At 35.9% G+C, this 22,334-nt stretch overlaps 1 protein-coding gene across 2 annotated transcripts in view; it reads right to left on the minus strand.

Annotated features, from left to right (window-relative positions):
• Positions 1 to 463: 463 nt before the first annotated feature.
• SLMAP (sarcolemma associated protein) overlaps positions 464 to 22,334 on the minus strand; it is a 44,398-nt gene continuing 22,527 nt past the window's right edge. The window contains exons 6-15 of one of the 2 annotated variants that reach the window (XM_010072386.1): positions 21,367 to 21,447; positions 21,045 to 21,104; positions 14,993 to 15,115; positions 14,146 to 14,220; positions 9,751 to 10,071; positions 8,347 to 8,464; positions 6,930 to 7,101; positions 5,324 to 5,458; positions 1,785 to 1,874; positions 479 to 754 (exon numbers count right to left, since the gene is read on the minus strand). In XM_010072386.1, the coding sequence (XP_010070688.1) occupies positions 1,791 to 1,874; positions 5,324 to 5,458; positions 6,930 to 7,101; positions 8,347 to 8,464; positions 9,751 to 10,071; positions 14,146 to 14,220; positions 14,993 to 15,115; positions 21,045 to 21,104; positions 21,367 to 21,447 (1,169 nt within the window). In that variant the 3' untranslated portion in view covers positions 479 to 754; positions 1,785 to 1,790. Of the gene's footprint in view, positions 755 to 1,784; positions 1,875 to 5,323; positions 5,459 to 6,929; positions 7,102 to 8,346; positions 8,465 to 9,750; positions 10,072 to 14,145; positions 14,221 to 14,992; positions 15,116 to 21,044; positions 21,105 to 21,366; positions 21,448 to 22,334 lie in introns of both variants that reach the window. The other variant, XM_010072385.1, reaches the window with a different exon arrangement.

Genomic DNA, 22,334 nt, shown 5'->3' on the forward strand with positions numbered 1-22,334 from the left:
GGTCTTCACCATCAATATCTCTGTCTCTTTAAGGCTGGATATGAATTGTGTTTATTCCAAGATATCATTAGTAAAGCAATCCTTATCAAAGAAAAATATGCTTCCTTCAAAAGGCCTGCTAAGAGAAGTTTTCTTATGTCTTGTTCCCAACAGCTCAGTGACTAACAGCAAGTACAACGGCATACTAGTTTAAAAAAAAAAATAAATTCCATACTGAAAGGCACTGAGATGTTACCCATTTGTTTTCCAAGTATCTGCAAGGTTACTTGGCTTGGATGTCCAAATCAGAAATGTTTTTTCTTTTAAAACTAGCAATCAGATTCTAAAGTAAGTGTCCACAACCCTATCCGTTATAAATAATTTGGTACCAAGAAGCCTACTTTAGGCCACCATTATAGTATTCAGAATCCCAACATGCTAATTTAAAACTTGCATGAAATTGTAAGCAAAAATATTGCTCACAGTATGATGAATCACAATTTTATTCCCTCTTTATAGACAGATACATTTTATACAGTTTAAAGCAAATGACCCTACTGCTGTTCTCACGCAGAGCTGTGCTGTATTAAGAGGTAAAAAGGAAGAGAATTAATCTGTTTTCCCTCAGTATATGAATGTTGCCAGCTTCTAAAGGGAGGACGGTGTATGGATTCAACAACAGTTCTCATGGAGAAGCTCTGGTTAGGCCTGGGTACAGCACCACGGCTGTTACAGCAACCAAAGCTGCCATCACAGGCATCCAAGGCCATTGTCTCTGTGTGGAGAGAAAAAAAGAATCAATATCATATTTGTTCTAATTCATACTAACCAGTTTACCCCGTGGTTCCTGAAAGTCCTGAATACCTGTTGATAGGCATCACTAAAATGTTACCCCTGAGCCCTGCTGCAGGCTAGTCCTGACTTAGAGCACTGCAGCAAACCGTGTTTCTCTAGCAAAGGGAAATCCGCAACTCTTCATGCCTGAGGATCATCAGGAGAACTTTTGGCAGTTCCGTATTTCCAGCTTCACTACTGCACGCACCTCAAAGAAATCTGCTATTAAACATGTGAGGGCTTAAGAAGTTTAAAGCATTGCTTGTGCCAAGTTATCGCTAGACACAGGTTTTTATGCAGTACTGACATCTTTAACTTAGCTTCTGAATGCCTGAATCCAGATCTATTGAAGTTAATTTGTAGCAGATCCTAACAACATCATTTCAAATGGATTGTCACAACATTTCAGGACAACAGCATTTTAAGACGACACACTGAGAGACGTTAGAGGAAATGCAAGCTGAGAGTTCAGAATATAAACCAACCACCTATTTCTCATCTTGTCTTTTTTCCATCTTCTTCATAGCAATAGTGAGAAAAATTAAAGTGTTTAGAGCCAGAGAGGAATTTCTTAGTCGATAAATAGGAACCAAAGCTTGTTGGTTTTTATTATTATTTAGAGGCAAACTCTTCATTTTTCATAGTTAATTAAACAATTAAGTTTTTTTACAGGCCTAGCATCGCAGCATTGTGCAAAAGGTAGCCCATTTGCTGAAGACAAACTGACACCGTTAGAAGAGGCACATTCAGAACCAGTCAGAACAAAATTCGTTGTTAAAGAAATTACACAGATGTTAAGTGATTAGTTGATTGCTCAGCTCATCAGTATGAACAGAATAGCATAGTAAATGAAGGGTTTGCTTCAGGTAAAGAAGTACCTGTGAGCATTTCACCATGCACTATTTTATACAGAAATGGCACAAACAGGTGAGAGGGACAAACATACATCGACTGAACAGTAGTGCTTGTACCTTTCGCTACCACAATGGGCCGTAACACCAATACAGGAAAGCCAGGATTAGGCCGATGAATACGGCTGGGACGGGTTGTAATATGGAAGGCTAAAGAAGGGAAGGGATATTAAAAATCACTTTGTGCTATAAATCAATCATGTAAAGATGATTTAGAGAGGGGGGAAATGTCAGTGAGTTTTGTTTTAATTGAAATGTATTAAAGACATCTAACACAACACAGCATTATCTAATCTGGTATACAAAGTTAGTACACCATTGTACTCAAATGAACAGGGATGTCTAAAAATAAAGGGAAGTAAGCAGAAAATGTTCTAAGAAACCTCTTGTCACAACTTGGAATTTAGCATTTAAAAACAATACAAATCTTAAAGCTGATTTGCCTGTATCTTATTTATAGCCATTTTCAGTTTTTCTAAGTGATAGGAAATCCCATCTGGATTTCTTAAGGTAGAAAGACTCACACCAGATATTTAATTTTTCGGCTACTTCTTCATTCCTTGCAAGTTAGCCTTTCCCATTTTCCATCATCAGCCTCCAGGAAAAACAATCTTTTCCTCCACTAGTGAATCAATTACAACTATGTTCATAGGCAAACCCAGTGGTTCAGACATTTCTGTGAGATCATGAACGACTGTACAATCAACAACACCAAGTTACTATAAAGCAGGGAAGTACATTTCGATTAGAGATCCAACAGAGATCAGCATCTCTGGCAGGTCAGTCTTGTGACCCAATGCAATTCGGAAAATCGATCAAACGTTGCAGCTGGGCCAAACTCCCAGCTAGCAAGAGTGCAGGGTTCATTTAGCTTATGGCTTTGATAGAACCACCTACACATTTTTTCATCTACATTCAATTAACTGTAAACTACTTCACATTCTAGATGGACAGCCTCTATCCTTAATACGATAAATTAAAAGCAAAAAAAGGACCTAATTTCTTTTTAAGCTGTCCTTGGAGACATCTGCCTTCTCTGTGTCCTAGCCTATATATTCGTGCACACACACAGACACACAGAGGTTAAGTTCAAACCATGCTAAATATTTTCTTAAGAACTTTTTTGTACTGAAGACGCCTTGATTTTGTTCAAACAAATAATAAATTCATGTTTGAAGATTGTTCTAAAACATTGTAATTCATAAATAAAATCTCATCCTGTTATGAATTTGTAGAAGTCACTTATTCAAAACAGGAATCTTAGAAGGCATTCTAGTCTTTGCCATTCAATTCTTGTTTTAATCAAGGCAAATATTTAACAGACAAATTATGTGTAAAGTCATTTTCATGCAGGATTATTTGTGTGTCATTGGTGCCACAAGTCAGAGTGCCACCTTCCCACAGAAAGCATTTTGGTAGAAATAATCACAGCAGTGTTCAATAAAGTGACAGAAGTTTAAGTCAACCAGAGCAGCTAACGTTCTCAAACCACTCACACAAACAAATCTGTCATGTAAAGCACATCAGGAGATAATCAGTGACTACAAGCATGCAAGCAGAAGTAGTACACCACGCTGCCAAGCATTTCAGAACACAATTTTTTTTTAAAGTAAAACTTGAGTATAAAAACTTAATATTTAAATCATATCTCAAATGGAGTACAGAAGCCTTGTCTTTTCTAATAGTTGTTAGTCCACGGAACAATTCTATGGATTTTTAAGTTATATGCATTTATGGCTGTGGCATCTTAGCAAATGAAACTGATGACAAATATCCACCACATTAAATGAAATTGCCTCAAAACGATGAAATCTTCCCCCTCATGAACTTATCAATCTATAACAAATCTCCTTGTTGTTGAGAAACATTTAACTAGGTGCTTAATCAAAAATGTGCACCTTATATTAGAATATGAAGATACGCAAACTCAGATACAGATGGGCTGCAAAAAGGATTAAATCTGACAGTGGAAGTCACTTCTTGTGGGACACTGTCCTCAGAAATGAAGTAGCAGCTAATGATTCCAGCATAAAGGGACAATGGTACTCAAAAAATTTGACCTTGGAACTCAGCCCCGTATCCATGATGCTTCAAAGAATCCACTAGATAGATATGTTTTACATTACTGATTGTGAGTAATGCTTGCTTGAACAGCAAGCTTGTCCTGCAAGTCCTTATATGGTTGGATGCTTTTCATCATACCCTGACCTCCAGGTTTCAACTGTCATAACTAACTCTTCCTCTGGAAGCAGATTTTTGGCAATTGCTGTGGTTCCTGATTTCGTTTAAATACATCAAATTCTTCCTAAAATTTCCTCTAGTTTGCAAGCTTTTTCACTTTCATCAGGTGCTCAAATTCCCTTCACAGTACTTCTTCCCTCTACTACCGTCTTTTTCCACTGATCATTTTAATCCTGAGGTTAATGTTTTTAACAGAGCAGAAAAGCTCAGATGAACAATTATTTATTCAGTGTGATCTCTTCTACTAGAATAGGAGTTTTTTGGTTGTTTGTTTTTGACTTCTGCCTCAATATTATCTGAGCATTGCAGAAGAATTCTAAGCAGGCTACATGAGAATTATAACATCATATTCAATGAGAATTATAGCTTCATATTCCTGAAAATATAGCTGAAAAAAGTAAGAAGGACTTTGAATTAATCTTAATCTTTGACAGTTTGACTATCTTCGAGGTTTACATTCAGTAATTGGCTATGGCAAGAGTATTCATACAAACTTTGGGCATCTAGCAGCCTGCTGATTTTAGAGAGGGTACCAATAAGACTTTCTTCATAGTCAGAGAAACAGTTTTCTAAAAGACTATTATAGAGCATTTATTATCCTCTTGTTTCGTACTAACTGCTACAGGAGCTGTTCGCCCTTCACTCATCATATAGGCAGTATAGGAGGACAATAAACCAGCCATCTAGTAAGGTATCTAAAATAAGGCTATGACCACCTTGCATGTCTGCCATACCTTCAACATTTGGAGGATTTCAGAAGTCTCAGTATAAAAAAAGTTGTCTATAGCTGTAAACTATGATACAACCTCTCAAATAAATTGCAACAGAAAATAATATTTTAATTAGTGAATAGAAAGGACAGTTCAGATGCACTGTTCAAAGCATGAGCCGATCAGGGATAACCACTGTTAAGAAGCATGAGCAAGAGTAAGGAGGGGACAACCATTGTAATAAACAGGAATAAAATAAAAGCAACTTGAAAAAGGTTGCTTAATTCATTTGGATCCAGGTTTCTCAGCTTTTACCCATGTATCATTCTCTGAAATTAAAAAGTTTTGCTTAGTTCTGGCTCACTAGTTTTTAAGCCAGATGTTTTCAAGAGAGCAGATATCTAAGGCTATATTTAAAACTCTCACACAGCTGTAAATTTAACTTGCATGGATATTGTAATAGTGTAATGACCTGCAAATTTGCACAGGTAGTACCAGAATGGAATTTTGCATACAATATGGCAAACATACCTCCCCACCTTTTTTTTTAAGCCTGTCCTTTTCTATTTGACACTTACATATTCCCTCAAATCAACAGAATTGCCAGTGTCATAACTAGACTTCCCCACATATTTTGTACAGACTTACGTTGTTTCCTTTTTCTTGTAGCAGCTTCAGGTTTTCTTTACATTGTTTGAGTTCTTCTGTGAGTGACTGATTTTCCTGTTCAGTCATCTCATACTTCGCCTTCAGCTCTGAGAGCACAGTCTGTGTTCTTTCATACTAAAAACAAAGAGAAAACAGTCTGCGGACTCCTGGACACCCAACACATTCTTACACTTGCTTAGCACACAGCTTCCTTTCCTGTCATCTGCCTAGAGTAACTTGCCTTGGATCAGCACGCTCTCCTTTTGTAAAAGCAGGGTAGGAAAAAAAAAAAAGAAATCTTAGATTTTCTTTTTTTCTAAATGAAGATATTTTTGTCCCTGACTGCGAAGGGCTAGGATTACTAAAAACAAAGAAATAGGGAGTAAACGCAAGGCCTTAATTAATCTCTCCTACCAAACGATTCCTCATTATCATATTGGAACGGTCTGTAAAAAATACAAAGACAAAACAAGGAACAGAGGAGATCAAGGAGTCTCTTACGTTTAAATAGTGGTCTTACATCTATTTGTAGCTTAAATACCTACACCAAATAGGTGCAAAAATCAACATTCTGTATGAACTAAATCAAACCTTCTTCCCACACAGCAAACTCAAACATTAGAGTAAGAAAGGCATTCAAAAATATTATGCCTTATTACTATCATGCCATAATCCTCAGTGTGTGTAAAGTACAAACAGTACTGGATGAATGTTTCTACAGTATGGGTAGCTTCTCCTTTTTCAAACTCATGTTCAACTTTTTCTATAGATCACAACCCACCTGGTACTCCTCATGACAGGGATTAGTAAGGACAGAACCAATGACTTTCAGCAATGGCATTTACCACAAAATTTAGAAGATTAGGCATCTTTACAAATACGACTGACTACAAAACCACAGACTAACAAGACTAAGTTTTTCAAATTCTGAAAATGCTAAGGAATGTGACATGAACGAACTAATGTCAAAGCAAAGGACTGCAAAAGGAACTAAAAGCAGTGACTGGGGAAAACTTCACTCAAAATGCTCATACAAGAAAGCATGTGTAGTTGGAAGCTATGGCCTTCTTCCAGACATAATCTTCAGAGGCTAGGCAGATGAAATATACGCTCAAAATGCTAGCTTTTCCTTATGCACTTGCTAATCATCTCCAGCAGCCTAGTGATGCAGTAAGATGAAAGGAGACCTTTGTAAAGAAAGTGAAGTCCCATTGTCAAATAAAAAGAGTTTAAAGCTAACTAGGAAGATCATACGGCCTAAAAAGAATTAATTTTGACTCGTAACAGCTAATGAAACTCTATACCGTGATGTTCAGGAACACTCTGAATAAGGGTTTACCAGTCTGAACAGCTTAAAATGAAACTCACTAAGGTAATGCATGAAAGTAAACTTTGGGAAGTTCCCAAAACACACACAAGTAATTTTATCCAAAATTTTCCTTTTTAGATTTAACCCCAGTTTATATATTATTAGCTACTATAAAAATACTTGCAATAAAAGTATGGAAAATATTCATTTCTAGAAATCTTACATTTTTCCTTTTAGCTTAAAGGACAAAGTTATTGGGCATTACATTCCCTTGAAACAGAAAACGTTTCACGTTACCTCTTTCTGAACATCCTTCGCTTGACTCTCAGCTTCACTGAGTTGGCTTTTTAAACTAGCTGCATCCCGTTGATGTTTTTCTCTCAAAGATCCCATCTGATTTTCAAGTTCTTTTCGAGACATTTCAAGAACACTTATATTGCTGGTTAGCGCTAAACTCTGCTTCTGAGAGCTGAAAAACAAAATCCAATTGATTCCTCATCTGTTTAAATTTAAAGAAATGAGATTTTTTTAAAAACACTTTTCATCCTCCCAAGCTTCACACTTATTTTTATCTAATATGGAAATACCAGCTTAGAGCAATCATAGAACTGCAGATCACCACTGTCCCCCTATACAAAGTACTGACACAAAAGGCTGGCCATAGTCTGTCTTTTAAATATATGGGCACAGCTCAGTGTGTATAATTAATTATAATCCACTAATTACATTTAATCCAAATCAAATAATTTGTCATTCATAATTTTTAGTTTCTTGTTTTACTTTTTATTATTAAGTATTTATTATATACACCAAAGTATTTTGAAACAATCTGTAACAAGTCTGGAACAAAAAAGAAAGGTTTGATTCTTGTAAAATAACATGTCACTTCTAGAAATGTTTTGCTGTGGGAAATCTCCATTTTTTCAATTAGATCTTAAAAAGCAAGGAAGCCAGAAGAAAATGCTGATAGTAAAATTCAGTTCTATAATAAAACAAAGTTGTTATCCCATATTTAATTTGTGAATTAAATTCCCATGTTTGAAGCTGAAAAACAAGGTAATAATGGCAGATGAAAGGCTAAGAGGGGACATTACTTCCAAGCAGAAGATTTAGTATAGCCATTAGCAATGCCATATGTTCAAATAGCAAAAGAAATACAGTAAAATACAAATATTCCTGCACTCTAAAATCCTTCCCAAAAGATATTATGGTGCTTGCGATAACACAATTTGTATTCTCCTGTAAAGTAACACATGATATAAAATACTGTTTCTTCCCACCATTACTATTTATAACGTGACGGGCTTCCATGAGACACCATTTCCTAACCCTGAACGCAGAGAAAATTTTAGGTTAGGAAATCTACATAGTTTATTACTTTTAAGTAGAAGGATAACTCTTAAGTCCAAATACTTCCACAATGCACGTTCTAAGTCCTTATTGAAAGCAGCAAAATAGGTCAGGCTACCTTATGACGATATAACACGACTGATAAATAATACAGAAGCATTTGCAAAATAGAAAAAAAAAATAGCTTGGTATAACAATTTGGCATGAAAGTGTGTTCTGTCTAATACTATGATATAAATAAAATTTCAATATATTTATCGAAACAACAGACATTTTGTACCACATTTGAGAAAAGAAAGAACTACAAAAAAACCACTCTTCAGCTACTGTGATGCCTTCCTAGACAAATCCACTGTGCCCTTACCTAGAAAGCTCCTGCTCTTGTCGCTGAAGTTCAGACGTAAGCAAAGTATTTTCCTTCCTTAGTGTAACACATTCAGCTTCCAGAGCATTCTGCTCTGCCTTCAACTTTTCAAGTTCACCTGCAATGAATAAAATTTAATTGAATAGAGTGAAGTTATTTCATGACTGCTTCAAGTATCACCAGCTAATAAATGGAGGAAAAGCTGGTACAAGTCATAAATCTCAAATATATTTGACCGTAATCATGTCACACAGATTCTCTCACAAGCATCTATAAAACATTGCCATATCTTCTACTGTTATGAGGTTTGTGAGCCATTAAACAAGCTAGTGCTTTTTTTTTTTTTTAAATGTGAACTTTTTCTAAGGCACAAAGGAGTAAAAACCAGTCTGTTTATGCATTTACTCTAATATTTCAGAAACAGTGACAGAAAAGTGTATTTGAATAAAATAATTTCCCAGACTTGAAAATAGCAAACAAAATCACTACATACCATGTCTCTGCTACAAGGAACAGAATGTTTAAAGCAATAACTACAGGGTGAAAATGAAACCTTTGAAACAAATCAGTCCCTGGTAAAATAGATAAAAATCATGTTACAAACATCTTGGTAATACAATGACAGAGACTGGAGTCTGGACTGGAAAAAGCCTTCTCTGACAACTTCACAAAGATTAATTGATTCAGAAATTAAAGCATATTTTAGATACGCCAGTTTCTCTGTGGCACGTACAAAGTTTCAGCACGAGCTTTTGAACTCTACTAGCGGATTCTCCAAGACGTGTAGCTATAGGCCTGGATTAGCAGCTCTCAATCAGTCCTCACGATGCGTGTTTGCATTACAGGGAAAGTGAAACACAAATGAATGAGCTGAAAAGAAGCCCTATGCTGGCTCAGCACAACATATCTCTATATCATGCATCCAGAATAAAGCTTTAAATTTGTTTTAACATTTTTATATTGAAAATTAGATGGTATCAACAGTTTTATTAAGCCATAAAATACAGTTATTTGTCTCGAGTGAAACTTTGCTAGAAAAATTTAAAGGTCAGAAGCTACTCATTTACGGGCTGAAATAATACAAAAGTTACACAAGTCCTTTTGGAAATCTGAGGTCGATCCCTCAAACAGTACAAGCTTTCCATCTTTTCCAAATGGAATTATACTTGGTTCACTCTTGATATCAAAGAGTACCTAAGCTAATTTAGGCATAATTGACAATTGCTATTTAAAGAAGTACACAAGACAACTTCTGTAACACTACAAACCTTGATACACATATATACGGACACAGTAAATGACTACAGTGAGACAGACAAATTGTGGTTTGAGTAATTGACATTCATCAGATTGAGCAGGATGCTGCTGCTACCACTAGTCTGTGACATCCTTTTGAACAAGTACCTTTCAAGCGAGTAGCCTCCTCCTTGTGCTGATCCTCACACTGCTGACATCTGAGCTGAAAACTGGCTTGCAGACTGACAATTTCTTTTTCATAATCTGAGGCATCTTTCCGCCACCGTTCAAGTTCTGCTCGCACTGTTTGAAGCTCGTCTTGCAATGCAGAAATATCTGTATCTCGTTCTGATGCTGCCTTTTCTGCTACTTGTTGAAGTGACAGAATCTCATTTTGAGCACTGACTAGTTCATTTCGAGTGCTTGAAATTTCATTCTCCTTTTCCTCACGAAGATTCTCAATATCTTCTTGTAATCTTTGCAACTGAGCTGGAAAGCATACATTAATGTTAATATTTTTAAAAACTGTATTTACAGAAAATCTAAAAAACTTAACTCCCTTTCTCAGCTTGTTGATATTTAATAGAACTAAAGAATCCCAATGCAATTGAAGATATTAATCTTGTCACACGACTCTTTAAGGGTACAGCATTTATGTGGGTTCACGTATTAGAGAGTCAAGAGAAGCAGGAATTACAGCTGGACAAAGCTTTCTTTGACAGGGTTGTGTTGCGTGCGTGATACTCTCCAAAATCTGAAACCAAGCTTTAGATCCAACTTCATTGTAAGCAAAACAAGTATTATAGAGCATGGACAGTGCAGGGCTCGAAAAACAAAAGGAAAAGCAAGAAAGCTTCTGTGACAAGCCAAACAGTTACAAAGCTACACTGGAAATGTTTGTCTCTTCAGTGATTAATCTGTGATGTCTACAAATGCTTGAGGCACAGAGCCTACTCCAGTCTCAACATGTAGTAAAGGAAAAAAACTCTACTTCTTTGTAAATAGCATTTTTCAAGGCGCAAGATTAATTTTGAATTGAAAGGGGCAGCTGCACCCAATATACTGAACTATAGGTCAGCCTTTAGCATTTACAGTTTACTGTAGATGGCCAGCAGTCACATACATGCTAGGTTACTTTACATTTCTGCATGAAGCAAACGTTATAAATTATTCCCATTCAAAACTCTTTCATTATTAAGCATGTCTCTTCGCTGAGCACAACTATTTCTCATAAACATGCATGCAAATCGAATCCAGTGCAAGCAGCTGAAAAAAAAAAGTACAGCGCAGAGGAAACGGAAGAATGAAAGAAAGAACGAAATTATAGTTAAAACCCCAACTGATGGAAGTAAAGTGGTTAATTTGCTCAGTTTTGGTTTTTTTTTTTTTTTTTGCTTTTTAAAGAATACCTATCAGAGTTCACATGTATTTCATTGATTTTTAACATGGGAAAAAATTGCTAAACTAATGAAGACTTGCTCTGAGAAGAAAAGTGTGAAGTAACATCACTTAACATCACTTGAAAACCTAATATAAGATACTGTAGAGGGTCAAAATGACACATTTAAAGGTATGTGTTTCAGAAGCAAAGGGCCAAAAAGGATAGTGAAAAGCACATGGAAGACAATGAAGGCTGAGTAACCGTCATAGACCTCTTGTATTTATTTTTGTTCTCTCAATCCGTTACAGAAGATGACAGAGAGAATGTGAGCAAGTCATGCCATAAACTGATATAGCATAAAAACTGCTCAAGAGATACTTGCCCTTTCATGACAACTATATTTGATGTTTTTCAGTAACTGCATATACAGTAATATAGGTACAATTCATATACAGGTACTATCTAGAAACTTTGCTGTTAGCTGACGTACAGTGAAAAGAAAAATACAACTTTTTTTTCCACTTCTCTGAACAGGCGCCATCAAGACATTTAGCTCATCAGATAAACTAAAGAACTTATGGATTTACCCAATTACACACTCTGGAGCAAAAAGAGAGCATGGGAAAAAACCAGTATAGGTATGATTGGTTATAACAGGTAAGAGCTATCACAGAAAACAATAAGTTAGATTTCACAGCAACTCTGTATCAGATGAAACAGTCTGTCTGTTCCATAACAAAGACATTGGCAGCATGGTGGATTTTTAAATACATGTGAGCAACATGAGGCTTACTACTACCTCACATGTTTGGCAAGAGTTTCTACAGCCTTACACTAACAGACCAGCAAACAAAGTAGTAGATGAGAACAACCCGACAGTAATACCACACACTGCCCATTAACAATTGCCTTTCCATCCATCCTTACATTAGGAGCTTCGAACCTCCCAAACCAGCATGCCAGGAAGCCATGCTTCTAAAACACAGAGAATTACAAAACTTGCTAACACAGCAGGTGCACATTAATAAGCAAAGGAGTGATTTTTTTCAAACTATATCTTCCTGATAGTATGTTCTTTATCAAGCCAAGCTAAATTCCTTCTTCTCAGTAATGGCAGTATTCCAAATATCTCTCTTTTGAAACTCTCCCTTGGAACGTTCAGGTGTGAAAACAGCGTAGTATGACTGAAAATCCAAACACACAAGAGTTTCTAAAGTTTGGTGGAGTTGTAGAAATAACTTACACAGAAAAATGACTGCCAAGAATACTGGAACACTGAAGTATTCCAGTGCTTCAGAATTCAGGGCAATTAGAAAGAAAACTTCCATTACATCTCTTACTTATGTAATCCATTACCTCATCTAAGCTCAACGCTTCACTTTTTTTTTTTTAATAAGTAGCGATAAGTTACTTGAATTTCCTTGCTTTACTTATCTGTTCATCTAAAGAACTCTACACACAGAGACAGGATCTCAGTTATTTCTGTGGCACCTTCTCTTCTCTATGACAAGCACATAAAGCCATATAGCACTGGTTGGCCTAAAACTTTGATCCATGAAAACTGTTTAAGAAATGTTACTGCATGAAGCTGCCAGGACTTTTTTTCTCCACTACAGTTCAGAGAAGCTGCCAAGAGAGAATCCTGACATCCTGACAACTTTTCTCAAATTGTGAGATGTGTCACACCCTAAAAGTTTGGGAAGCACAAAGCACACAACAAACATCAGAACATTTTGAACTACCATGGAAAGAGAAGAGGAGGAAACATAAGCAAGACCTCACTTCAGAAGGGTTCATGAGACAAAAAAAGCACTGAACTGACAAGAGGCATCTTGCAGTTAAAGGCTGGCTCTGTCAAGCTTCTACTTTTTTGAGAGGAAAAAAATAATTCTTTTTCTGCATAGAAATAAAAATCAGATTCTCCTTTTTTGAGAGGGAAAAAAAAAATTCTTTTTCTGCATAGAAATAAAAATCAAATCTAATTTCTAACTTTTGCTACAGCATTTTTTACTTGGAGAATTTTCATTATTAGCAGGAAAAGACTCAAAATTAAATTGCTCCTCTTGTTCTGTAGATGAGGATTACCTAAGCTCCTCTTTCTTTATTTCTAACTTTCGCTACAGCATTTTTTACTTGGAGAATTGTCATTATTAATAGGAAAAGACTCAAAATTAAATTGTTCCTCTTGTTCTGAAGATGAGGATTACCTAAGCTCCTCTTTCTTACAGAAACAATGGCAGAAAACGTAAATATTGCTTGCTAACATTCATATAAAACAGTCCTATTATATAAACTTCTCAATGTAACTGGTATATGACAAGTACCACATTCCACAACAATCTACCACCCATGAAGTAACTAGTAACTAAAGCTATTCTGATTTTCTAAGTGAGGACTGTCAGTCCATCTGCCTGTCTGCTCATCTGCCTTCCAACCATTTTTAGGTCCAAACCAAATGACATGCTGACAAAGATCCCAAGATAGGAAGCTCCTGCAAGTTTCACAATGATCGACGGCTGAGTAGATGTTCAGACTAATGCTTGCTCTAAAGAAGAGTCACAATATAACCCTTATTGATTCTAAGGCTAGACAGCTTCTTGACCAACGAGCTCACTTGCGTGCACAGGCTGACAAGTGAGTGTGATACAGAATACGTGACACAGAAGTCAAATTCTGCTGCAATTATTTTGGGCTGAAAAGAGCACGATTGGTCAGTGTTTTTTCAAAAAGCATAGACAGTGTCTCTGTTGCAGAAATTTTACTGCACACTCTGAGGCTGGATGCAGATCTAAAGTGATTAACGGTTTATTTAGGAGGATTCTACCAATGAAGTGAAGACACTAGGTAGCACAAAAAAGACAAAGCCTTCTGAGTGCTCTGAAGATAAAATAGTCACAGTAAGAACCCCTGGGTTATTCAAATTTGAGCAAGACTGGAGAGAGAGGAAGGAAAAGAGGCATCTGTTACAGATTATGTCTTTTGCATTTTCTAAGTTATGATTAGAAACATAGGAACTGACAGGAGACATTTCACAATAAAATTTAAAGATATGGTGAAAGAAATCAGATCTAAAATATACATTCAATTAACATTTTCCTTTATTATTGCTTATGATGCCACCAAAACAGCCAAAGCTATATATTCTCCCTAAAAGAGTAGGGTGGGAAAAAAAAATTTCTTACCTTGCAGAACATTTATTTGCTTGTTAGACTCTTCAGCTTGCACTCGATATGCTTTTCTCTCCTCTTCCAATAGCGCTATACATGAAAGTGAAAATGTGCCCAAAAGTTTTTGTTAGTAAGAAGTATTTCAGCTGTATAATTAATTTTAGACACAACTCCCCCTTAACTGAAAAGATTAAAAAAAAAACAAAACACATTATTTCAGTAAGTTACCAAAGCTAGTAACTGTGTAAGTAGTTTAATAAAAAGTTAATATTAAGACATCATTCCATTATGGTGGTAGTATTACAATTAATTTGAAATTAATATAATCTGTTGCCTTATCCAAAAACTCCCCTGGGTCCTAAACGCTAACTGGTGTGGGAAGAGGAAAAAAAGCTGTAAATACATCCCCAAAAAGAACACTGAACAATATGCAATTAAACTAGACTGTACTGTTTCCTGTCAAAAACAACCCACAGTTTTGCTGAGGATAATGATACAGTTACATATCTGATAGGATGATCTAAGCAAAAAACTACCACTTAATGCATAAATTATGTGTATTATCTGGCTGAAATACAGATTAATCGATACCTGCATAAATACTTTATGAAATACATGGAGTTCAAGTATGTAGTCATTACTATGAAAAGCTGTTGGTTTATCTTGAACCAAAAAGTCAGAGCTACAGACTGTATATAGAGTTTAGAAAAAAAGCAAAAGTTTCTGACATTCTGTGCAGGAGATATGAATGCTATGAAATGAATTTACCTAACAGTTAGCAAAACTGGATCCCCTTTTAAGACTACCTAATAAATACGATTTTAATGGATACCCTATAAAACCAAGTTGATGTGGGTCTCACCTTGAAGTTCAAAGCATTTTTGTTTACTTGTCCTAGCTAGCTCTTGGGCTTCAATCAGCTCCTTGTGCAGTTGCTGAATTTCTTGCTTAGCCTCAGTCTCTGACTGTGCACCCTGTAGTTCATCTGATAAAAGAACATTTTCTTTAAATCATAAATTTGTACAACAATTTAATTTGCACTGTCATATGATGACTGGCAACTTTTTATTCAAATCATCCAAAGTTAAAGTAAACTCAAAATTGGATTAGGTAGCTATTAGCAAAAATATTAATACGCTTCTTTTAAAAGGAGGAAAACGTATGCAAGCTTTAAAACATTCGTTAGACATAACATGCAGTAGAAAACAAACAATAACCAAAAAGAATTAGAGAGTTTTTAAAGATACTGTATAGATTGGCAAGGATTCCTGGATTGACAAAAATGAAGGAACAACAAGCATAAGACAATCCTTGAGTGTGTTTACAACTTGTCTATTTTTAAAAGGAAACTACTCTACCCCTCTCTCCTAGCACACATGTATCAGTAATGGCCCTGCGTCCCCTGCCTCCCGAGCCCACCATCCCACAGCCCGCTCCCACCAGCACATACCAGCCCCAGCAGGCAGCATCCCGGCACCCGCGCTGACCCAGCCTCCTACTGGGGCTGTGTAATGCCAGTCAGCTGCAAGAGATTATGCTAAGAATTGCTATTAAGTGGTTTGCTACTGCCAATCTGCTCACTGCCATGTGAGGCTTGGCTTCTCCCTCTCCTTCTGTGGACCATAAATACAAGGAAAGGAAAAATTTTGGGAAATTTTCTAAAACAAAATTAAGAAAATTAAGAAAAGTCCACCCTTCTTATTTCATTCAGCAGCCTAGTGCATACTAAGCTAAATTTTATCTGCACTTTTTTTTCCACTATGTCTTAAAATATTAGGTACATCTTTAACATGAACAGATATCTATGCATGTTTTTTAACTCTTAACCATTTGCTATTCCCCACAAGTTTTGTATTAACTAAAATGCATATTGAACACCTCTTGGGCTTACAAGAGATGACTTGCAGTCAGACAAATTAAGTACTTTTAAAGCTGAAGTTTGGGGAGAATTTAAAAGATGAAAAGTAAATATTTGTAACTACTAGCAGTGTCCTTTAATGGGCACACACTAGAAACTAGATGCAGCGACAAAGAGGAAGACATCACTGCAGCCTGCAGGCATCTGCAATGCCAGGAACGGGATCCAGGACACTCGCATTCACTGTATTTTCCTTAAGTAGTGCCTGTGTGAGAACAGATCTTCCAATAGGCACAAACAGCGCTAATAAACTACATAGGCAGAGGGCCAAAACCTTTATAAAGCCTGTTAGGTGAGAAAGGTAAAGAGGGAAATCAGCTAAAAAAGTCCATCTGTACATCACAGACAAGGGAGAACAAAAATGCAGATGTGTTACACAGCTAACTGGTCAATAGACATCTACCACTTACAGACCATATGGATTTAAGATAAAGGCACTCTGCTTAGAATAAAACCCCCAAAAGATAAATTACTTTGGTTGACTGGACCTTTCACTAATAAGACAAAAATAAATACAAGCTATAGTTTAGTTTGTCATTATACTTCTGACATTCATATTTGACTGTGTCACCAATAAAGTAACAACTAAAATTTTTTGCTGTTTTCTTCATTAAAATAATTATCAAATCACGCTAAAAAGTATTCATACTGTATCCACCTAAGAAAAGAGGCTATGTTTTTCCTACTCTCACAGTTACAAAATGAGTAGAGCTGAGGGCACATGTGCTTTTAGACCTTTTTCAGAACAAAATCATGAGAGCAGAGAGAACAAAGAGGACTATATATTTAATCCAAATTCTTTTATAGTTCATTAGAGTTTCAAACCCAAGTTTCAGTTTACTGAACGTGTTTTGTTCTTAGCTTCTCATGGATAAAGACTTTGGGCAATTACACTTTCAACCCTCCTTAATGAGACTGTTCAGAAAAAAAAAAGGATGGGGAAGTTGACAAATCATGCTCAAATCTCGCCTTATAAAGCAGCAGTGTCCCAAATCCAACAACAGACACCTTAAATGAACTTTCTGGTGGACAGTATTCTCCAATCAATGAAAGCACACATCATAAAAGATACCACTGCTCCAAAGGAGATGAGGAACGAAATTTATGGGACAACAATCAGTTTAGCAAAGACACAATCTACCTCAAGGTAAAATCTCTTTCCTACGCAAAGCAGGAGGGGAATTTCCATATGCCTCATGTGCTTCTAAATCAAAAGCTAAGAAATACAAGCATAAGAAAATAACAGCTTTTCGAGTCTTACCAAAACTGAAAATTTCTTTAATGTCTTTAGTTCAAAGCAAACATCATTTTTGTGCTAGCTCTAGTTTCGAAAAAAATTCCTTTGTGAGTAGGATTGCTCTATTTATAAGTAACAAAACTACTAAATATCATCAGGCTTAGAATTAGTTCCCTCAAGAAGCAAAATCACATCACAAAAACCTGGTTTGAGAACCAATGTAAAATGCTGCAATTAAAAAAGGTATTTGAGCAGTTGCCAGAAGTATTCAGCATTGGACTAGCTGTTCTCAGAGAAGTTTAAGGAATTCTACAATTAATTACAACAAGGTGCCAAAAAAAAAAACAAAACTCAAACACAGCAGTTTGAAAACCCTCATTCATTTATTCTAGCTCATGGAAAATTTCCATCTGTGATCAGATTGATTGCCTCCCCCCCGTCCCAGGTTTCCTGTAACATCACCTCTACTGGTAGATTTAAAATTGTGAAAAAAATTAGCATGAACAGTACAAATCATTCCCAAAGCACATGAAAATTTATTCTCCTTCAATCTGGCCCAGGAAAAGGAGTCTAACCTAAAGGGTCATTACTTTTGTGGGAAAACGACCTTTTCCAAATCATTAAAGAATATGATAGAGTGTAAAGGAATATTTTGCAGTTTTAGAATCTATAAAATAAAATTTCAACAAAACCAAAAGAAAAACAAAGCTCAAATTAAGTTAATATTTACAAACATATTAACAGAGCTGTGCCTATATGCTTGCCTTTACACTTCTGTTTTGATAATAGATGATGTAGAACCACGCATAGGCTGTGGTCTTAATCGATCTCTTATCTGTATGTGCCTGGCCTGTGGCAGCAACTTTAGCAGCAGGCTGGTATTTCTCCAAGTCTCACAGTAGCTCACTTGCAGAATTTTGCAGGATTTCCTCAAATTATTCAGATGACTATTTTCAGAGTACTCAGGTAAAGTCAGATAAACAATTAAACCCCCAAGTTTTCTTCAGCTTCATAAAATCCACATAAAGTAAACAGTATCTTACATTTAAAATAAAGTATTTGGCTACTGAAACATAAAACAGTGGTTCACAAACTTTCTGAATCAACAGACCATTGCTGATTTTCAAAATTTCTTATGTAAAACTACCACTATTCGGCAAACTCTAAACTGAAAACACTTTTTATTAAGATTCCACAGATCAGTAGTTACTATGAAAATATAGGGAAGTTGATAAGAACAAGATTGCTAACCTTACAATGACATTTATTGCTTCTTTCCATCTGTTTAACATTTACGTGTTTTTAACTTTGCAATAGTCACAAACAGCCTGTCTAAACAGAAGTATCCAGGGAACTGTTAATAATGGCTAATAAAGTCGTTTACCTCATGGGAAAAAAAAAAAAAAGCAGTTCTACTAATTTGTGACAGCTTTTCGCCCTCCCCTCTTTGCCAGATTCCAACTTGCAGAAACTTGAAACAAATCCTGAATGCACTCTAAGTTTACTAATGGAAAATACACTTGGAGGAAACTATGGCAATTAAACGTCTCATCATTTTCTTGTTCCATTAATTTGTTTTCTAAATTCCAACAGTTAAACAAAAAGTAACGCTGCCTTTTTCAGCAGTCGTTTCCGCATTCCAAACAGCTGCCAGATCAGAAATGTTCTCACTCTTCCTTAATTATACAACTGCATAACAAACCCACTTGAAAGCTTTTCTGTGGTAAGATCGATCCTTTTTAGGGCAAAGTCAGGCAGATGAAGTAGCTCTCCAAAAAACCTAAAACAAAACTGCGGGTTTACCGGCTCTTCATAAAAATTACAAGGGCAAATGATTCACTGTACAGATATTTTTTCATGACTTCATGAGAGCAAAACAGGAATGAAAATAAATAGCCTCATGAGAGTTATTCCAATTATTTTGGTTAATTACAATATGCAATTCAACAGCAAAGCGGTCTATACAAATAGGTATTTTTCTACTTATTCACTTAAAAGTTCATTAATGGTTACGGTTTAAATCTTCAACTCGGTAAAGACAGATGAAGCAATGAGAACATTCACATTAGCAAAAGACTGCTTCCATGTTACTACAGAAAACTTGATTTTAGTTCTTTAAGAGTTCAATTAACCTTCCCTGTAAATTTAATATACCCTGGACAGAGAAAGTGTAACTACATCTGACCCGTACTGTGACAAGAAACTGTTCTAATCCAGGAAGCAGCATGGTCACAGCAGCCTGATCTTGGTCTTGGGCTGTTACATGAACCTTTTTGACAGAACTTAGGAAGACTTCACTTGCGTATAAGGAAAATGCAGGAATTGGTGGGTTTCAGACTCAGGGGTCCCTGGACCACTGTTAGTGTGTCTGCAGAAGATAACGAAGAAATCCAGCCAATTAGTCTAGCCAGTAGTCTTCATCTGGCCATCTTAAAACTGTAAGAACAGCTGAATTCGGTTTCTCTACTGTACCATTAACATACAAAGGGTTGTTCTGGCTGTGAATTCTGTGCATGCGTCAATGCTCACAGGAAACAAACCCCTTTACGCGTATCCTCTTCTGGACTGAAAGTTCTGATACTTAATGAACATGTTGCTTCTCAACCAAGACTATTTTTTAAATAAAACTTCCTGCCAACCCCAAATTTATTACCAAAACTAAGACTATTGTAATCACTACAAACACCATTAACAGACTACCTTCTATAACATAGGAAGTCACTGAATATACTTGTTCTTAATTGCAGTCATTAGAGCAAAACCCAAACAGAACATGCTCAGTATCTCACACACTCCTTTTTAAACTGCTTTGCTGAAAAATGGAAAATATCAAACTCAGTTTCAGTTTTACTGTTTGGAAACATATATAATACATGCAATTTTTGGAAGTCCTTCTGTCATAAAATTAGAAAAGTGTAAACAATTACAGAAAAAAGCTCTTTGAACAGGTTTCCTAGATTTCATTATGGGTTCCTGTCTTTCTGAGTCATGAAGAACGGTGACATTCTTTTTGCTTGTCTTCCCAACATAAGTTTACAGATCTTATTAAATGTTTAATTGTACATAAAGCATAAAATTAATTTTCAGTATGCTAAATATAACAACTAATATCCAACAAAATTTTTCAGCTCATGAACATGTACCTATTGGCTTGCTAATCAAGTTTTAAGTACATGTCCTCAGTGCAAAGAGCAGAAAAAAAAAATTAATTTTAGAGCTATGAAGCCCAAAGCTAAGGCTCAGCAATCATTCAAAGTACAGTTACAACAGGGAATTCAAATCTCGAGTGTTAAACAAAAAAAAGATTTTAGATTTTCTTTTTAACACATCAGGTGCAAACAAACACAAGCATTTCTGACAGTGATGGAAACTAGACAAGGAAAATTTGGCAATGCTTAAAACATGTCAGTGATGGAAGACTCCCCACAGCTATTAGCCCTAACTTAAGTGTACACTCAAGATACTTCTCAACTCTACTAATTGAGGTTACAACATGTAAATTCCTAGAACAGTGTCTGTGAGTGCAGAAACTAGCTTTATGCACAAATTATTGCTATACTAACACTCATACAAAAAGTATGCTTTTATGTCACATCACCCAAAGGAAACATTATTGATCTTTAAATGCAACTCCTCCGTACTAGCATGTTTAAAACATTCACATTTCAGTACTCCAATACACATCTGATAAAAAATATATAGACAAAAAGATACATACCTAGATTATGCATCTAAAGTTATAAAAATAAATTTGTTTACCTTTTAGAAGAGCTACTTTAGCAATAGGTTCATTTAGATCTTGATCATCCATTTGGGCATCTGAAAAAAACCCACCACACCTTTCAGAGAACAGGTAGCCTGCAGACAGTTTTCATACACGCATTCTAAGTGAGGATAAGCTTTTACATTCTTCTCACTTTACAACAGTTAATTATGAAGTCGCAAAATAGACAATACTGCTCTGAGCTTGTATTGGACTCTGCATAGTACACACCTTCTCCGCTCTTTTACAAAATGCTTGTGATTAAGCTATTTAATTCGCACTAATTAGATGTTACAGAAACCTCAGTGAAGAACATACCTGTAGTGTCGTCGCTGCTTTTTTCCTTGCTTGGACTAAGAGTGTCAGACAAATCAGATTCTTTGACTCTTGCTTGATTCTCTGCAAGAGACACAGAAAATCAACTACAATCAGTAAATGCTTTATTCAGTCTCTTACTCATAATTTCTTCTTTATTTAACTACTGCTAAATGTCAACAGAAAACAACATGGTCGAAGAAACAATTAAAAACCTGGTGGTTGCTTATTTCTGAAGTCTGGTCTGAAATGGATTCAGCATCACTAAAGCCATTAACCTAGCCTAGCATCTAACAGGGGATGCAACTCTCATGCACAGCTTGAACTTTTGTGAAAGCTGTAGTCTCGCCAGTTGGAACTCTGTGCAAAAGCTGATTCAATCAGGGAACAAATAAGAAAAGAAAACTAGAACAATGCTGATACTGTAATCAGTCAGAAAGAAACTGCTGTTAAGAAAAAAAGCTGTGCTTCAGTATTTCGGACAAACAAAACAATAGCAACAAGTCTTGTTTATACTGTACTGTTAAAAAAAAGTACAGTATGAACCAGTAAAGAATCACAGGAATATACATTAATACACTAATTTCTAGAAAGATTTCTCAGTTCCAATTGTATTAAGAGAAGGCAGCCTATGTCCTTTCCACAAAAAATACTTTCATTAAATATCTGTTCATACACAACCCACCACATTATTACATGAAGCTTAGTGAAGCCAAGTTGTCGGTTTGTTTGGTTTTTTTTTACCAGTTCTAGATTTTTAATGGGGAGCAGACATTTTCAAAAGATGAGAGGACTTAATTACACTAGTGCATCCTCTTCCAATACAGCAGTAGCCCTGATTCAGAGTCTAAACACTTTGTGAGGCTCTAATTTTATTTATTTATTTTTTAAATAACCACTCCAGTTTATTTCTGATGGGTCCATTAAAGACAGGCACACCACCTCTGGTGTGGGCAAACCCAGTAAGTTTG

Source organism: Pterocles gutturalis, unplaced genomic scaffold (assembly GCF_000699245.1).
Source record: "Pterocles gutturalis isolate BGI_N339 unplaced genomic scaffold, ASM69924v1 scaffold7572, whole genome shotgun sequence".
Lineage (NCBI taxonomy): Eukaryota > Metazoa > Chordata > Aves > Pterocliformes > Pteroclidae > Pterocles > Pterocles gutturalis.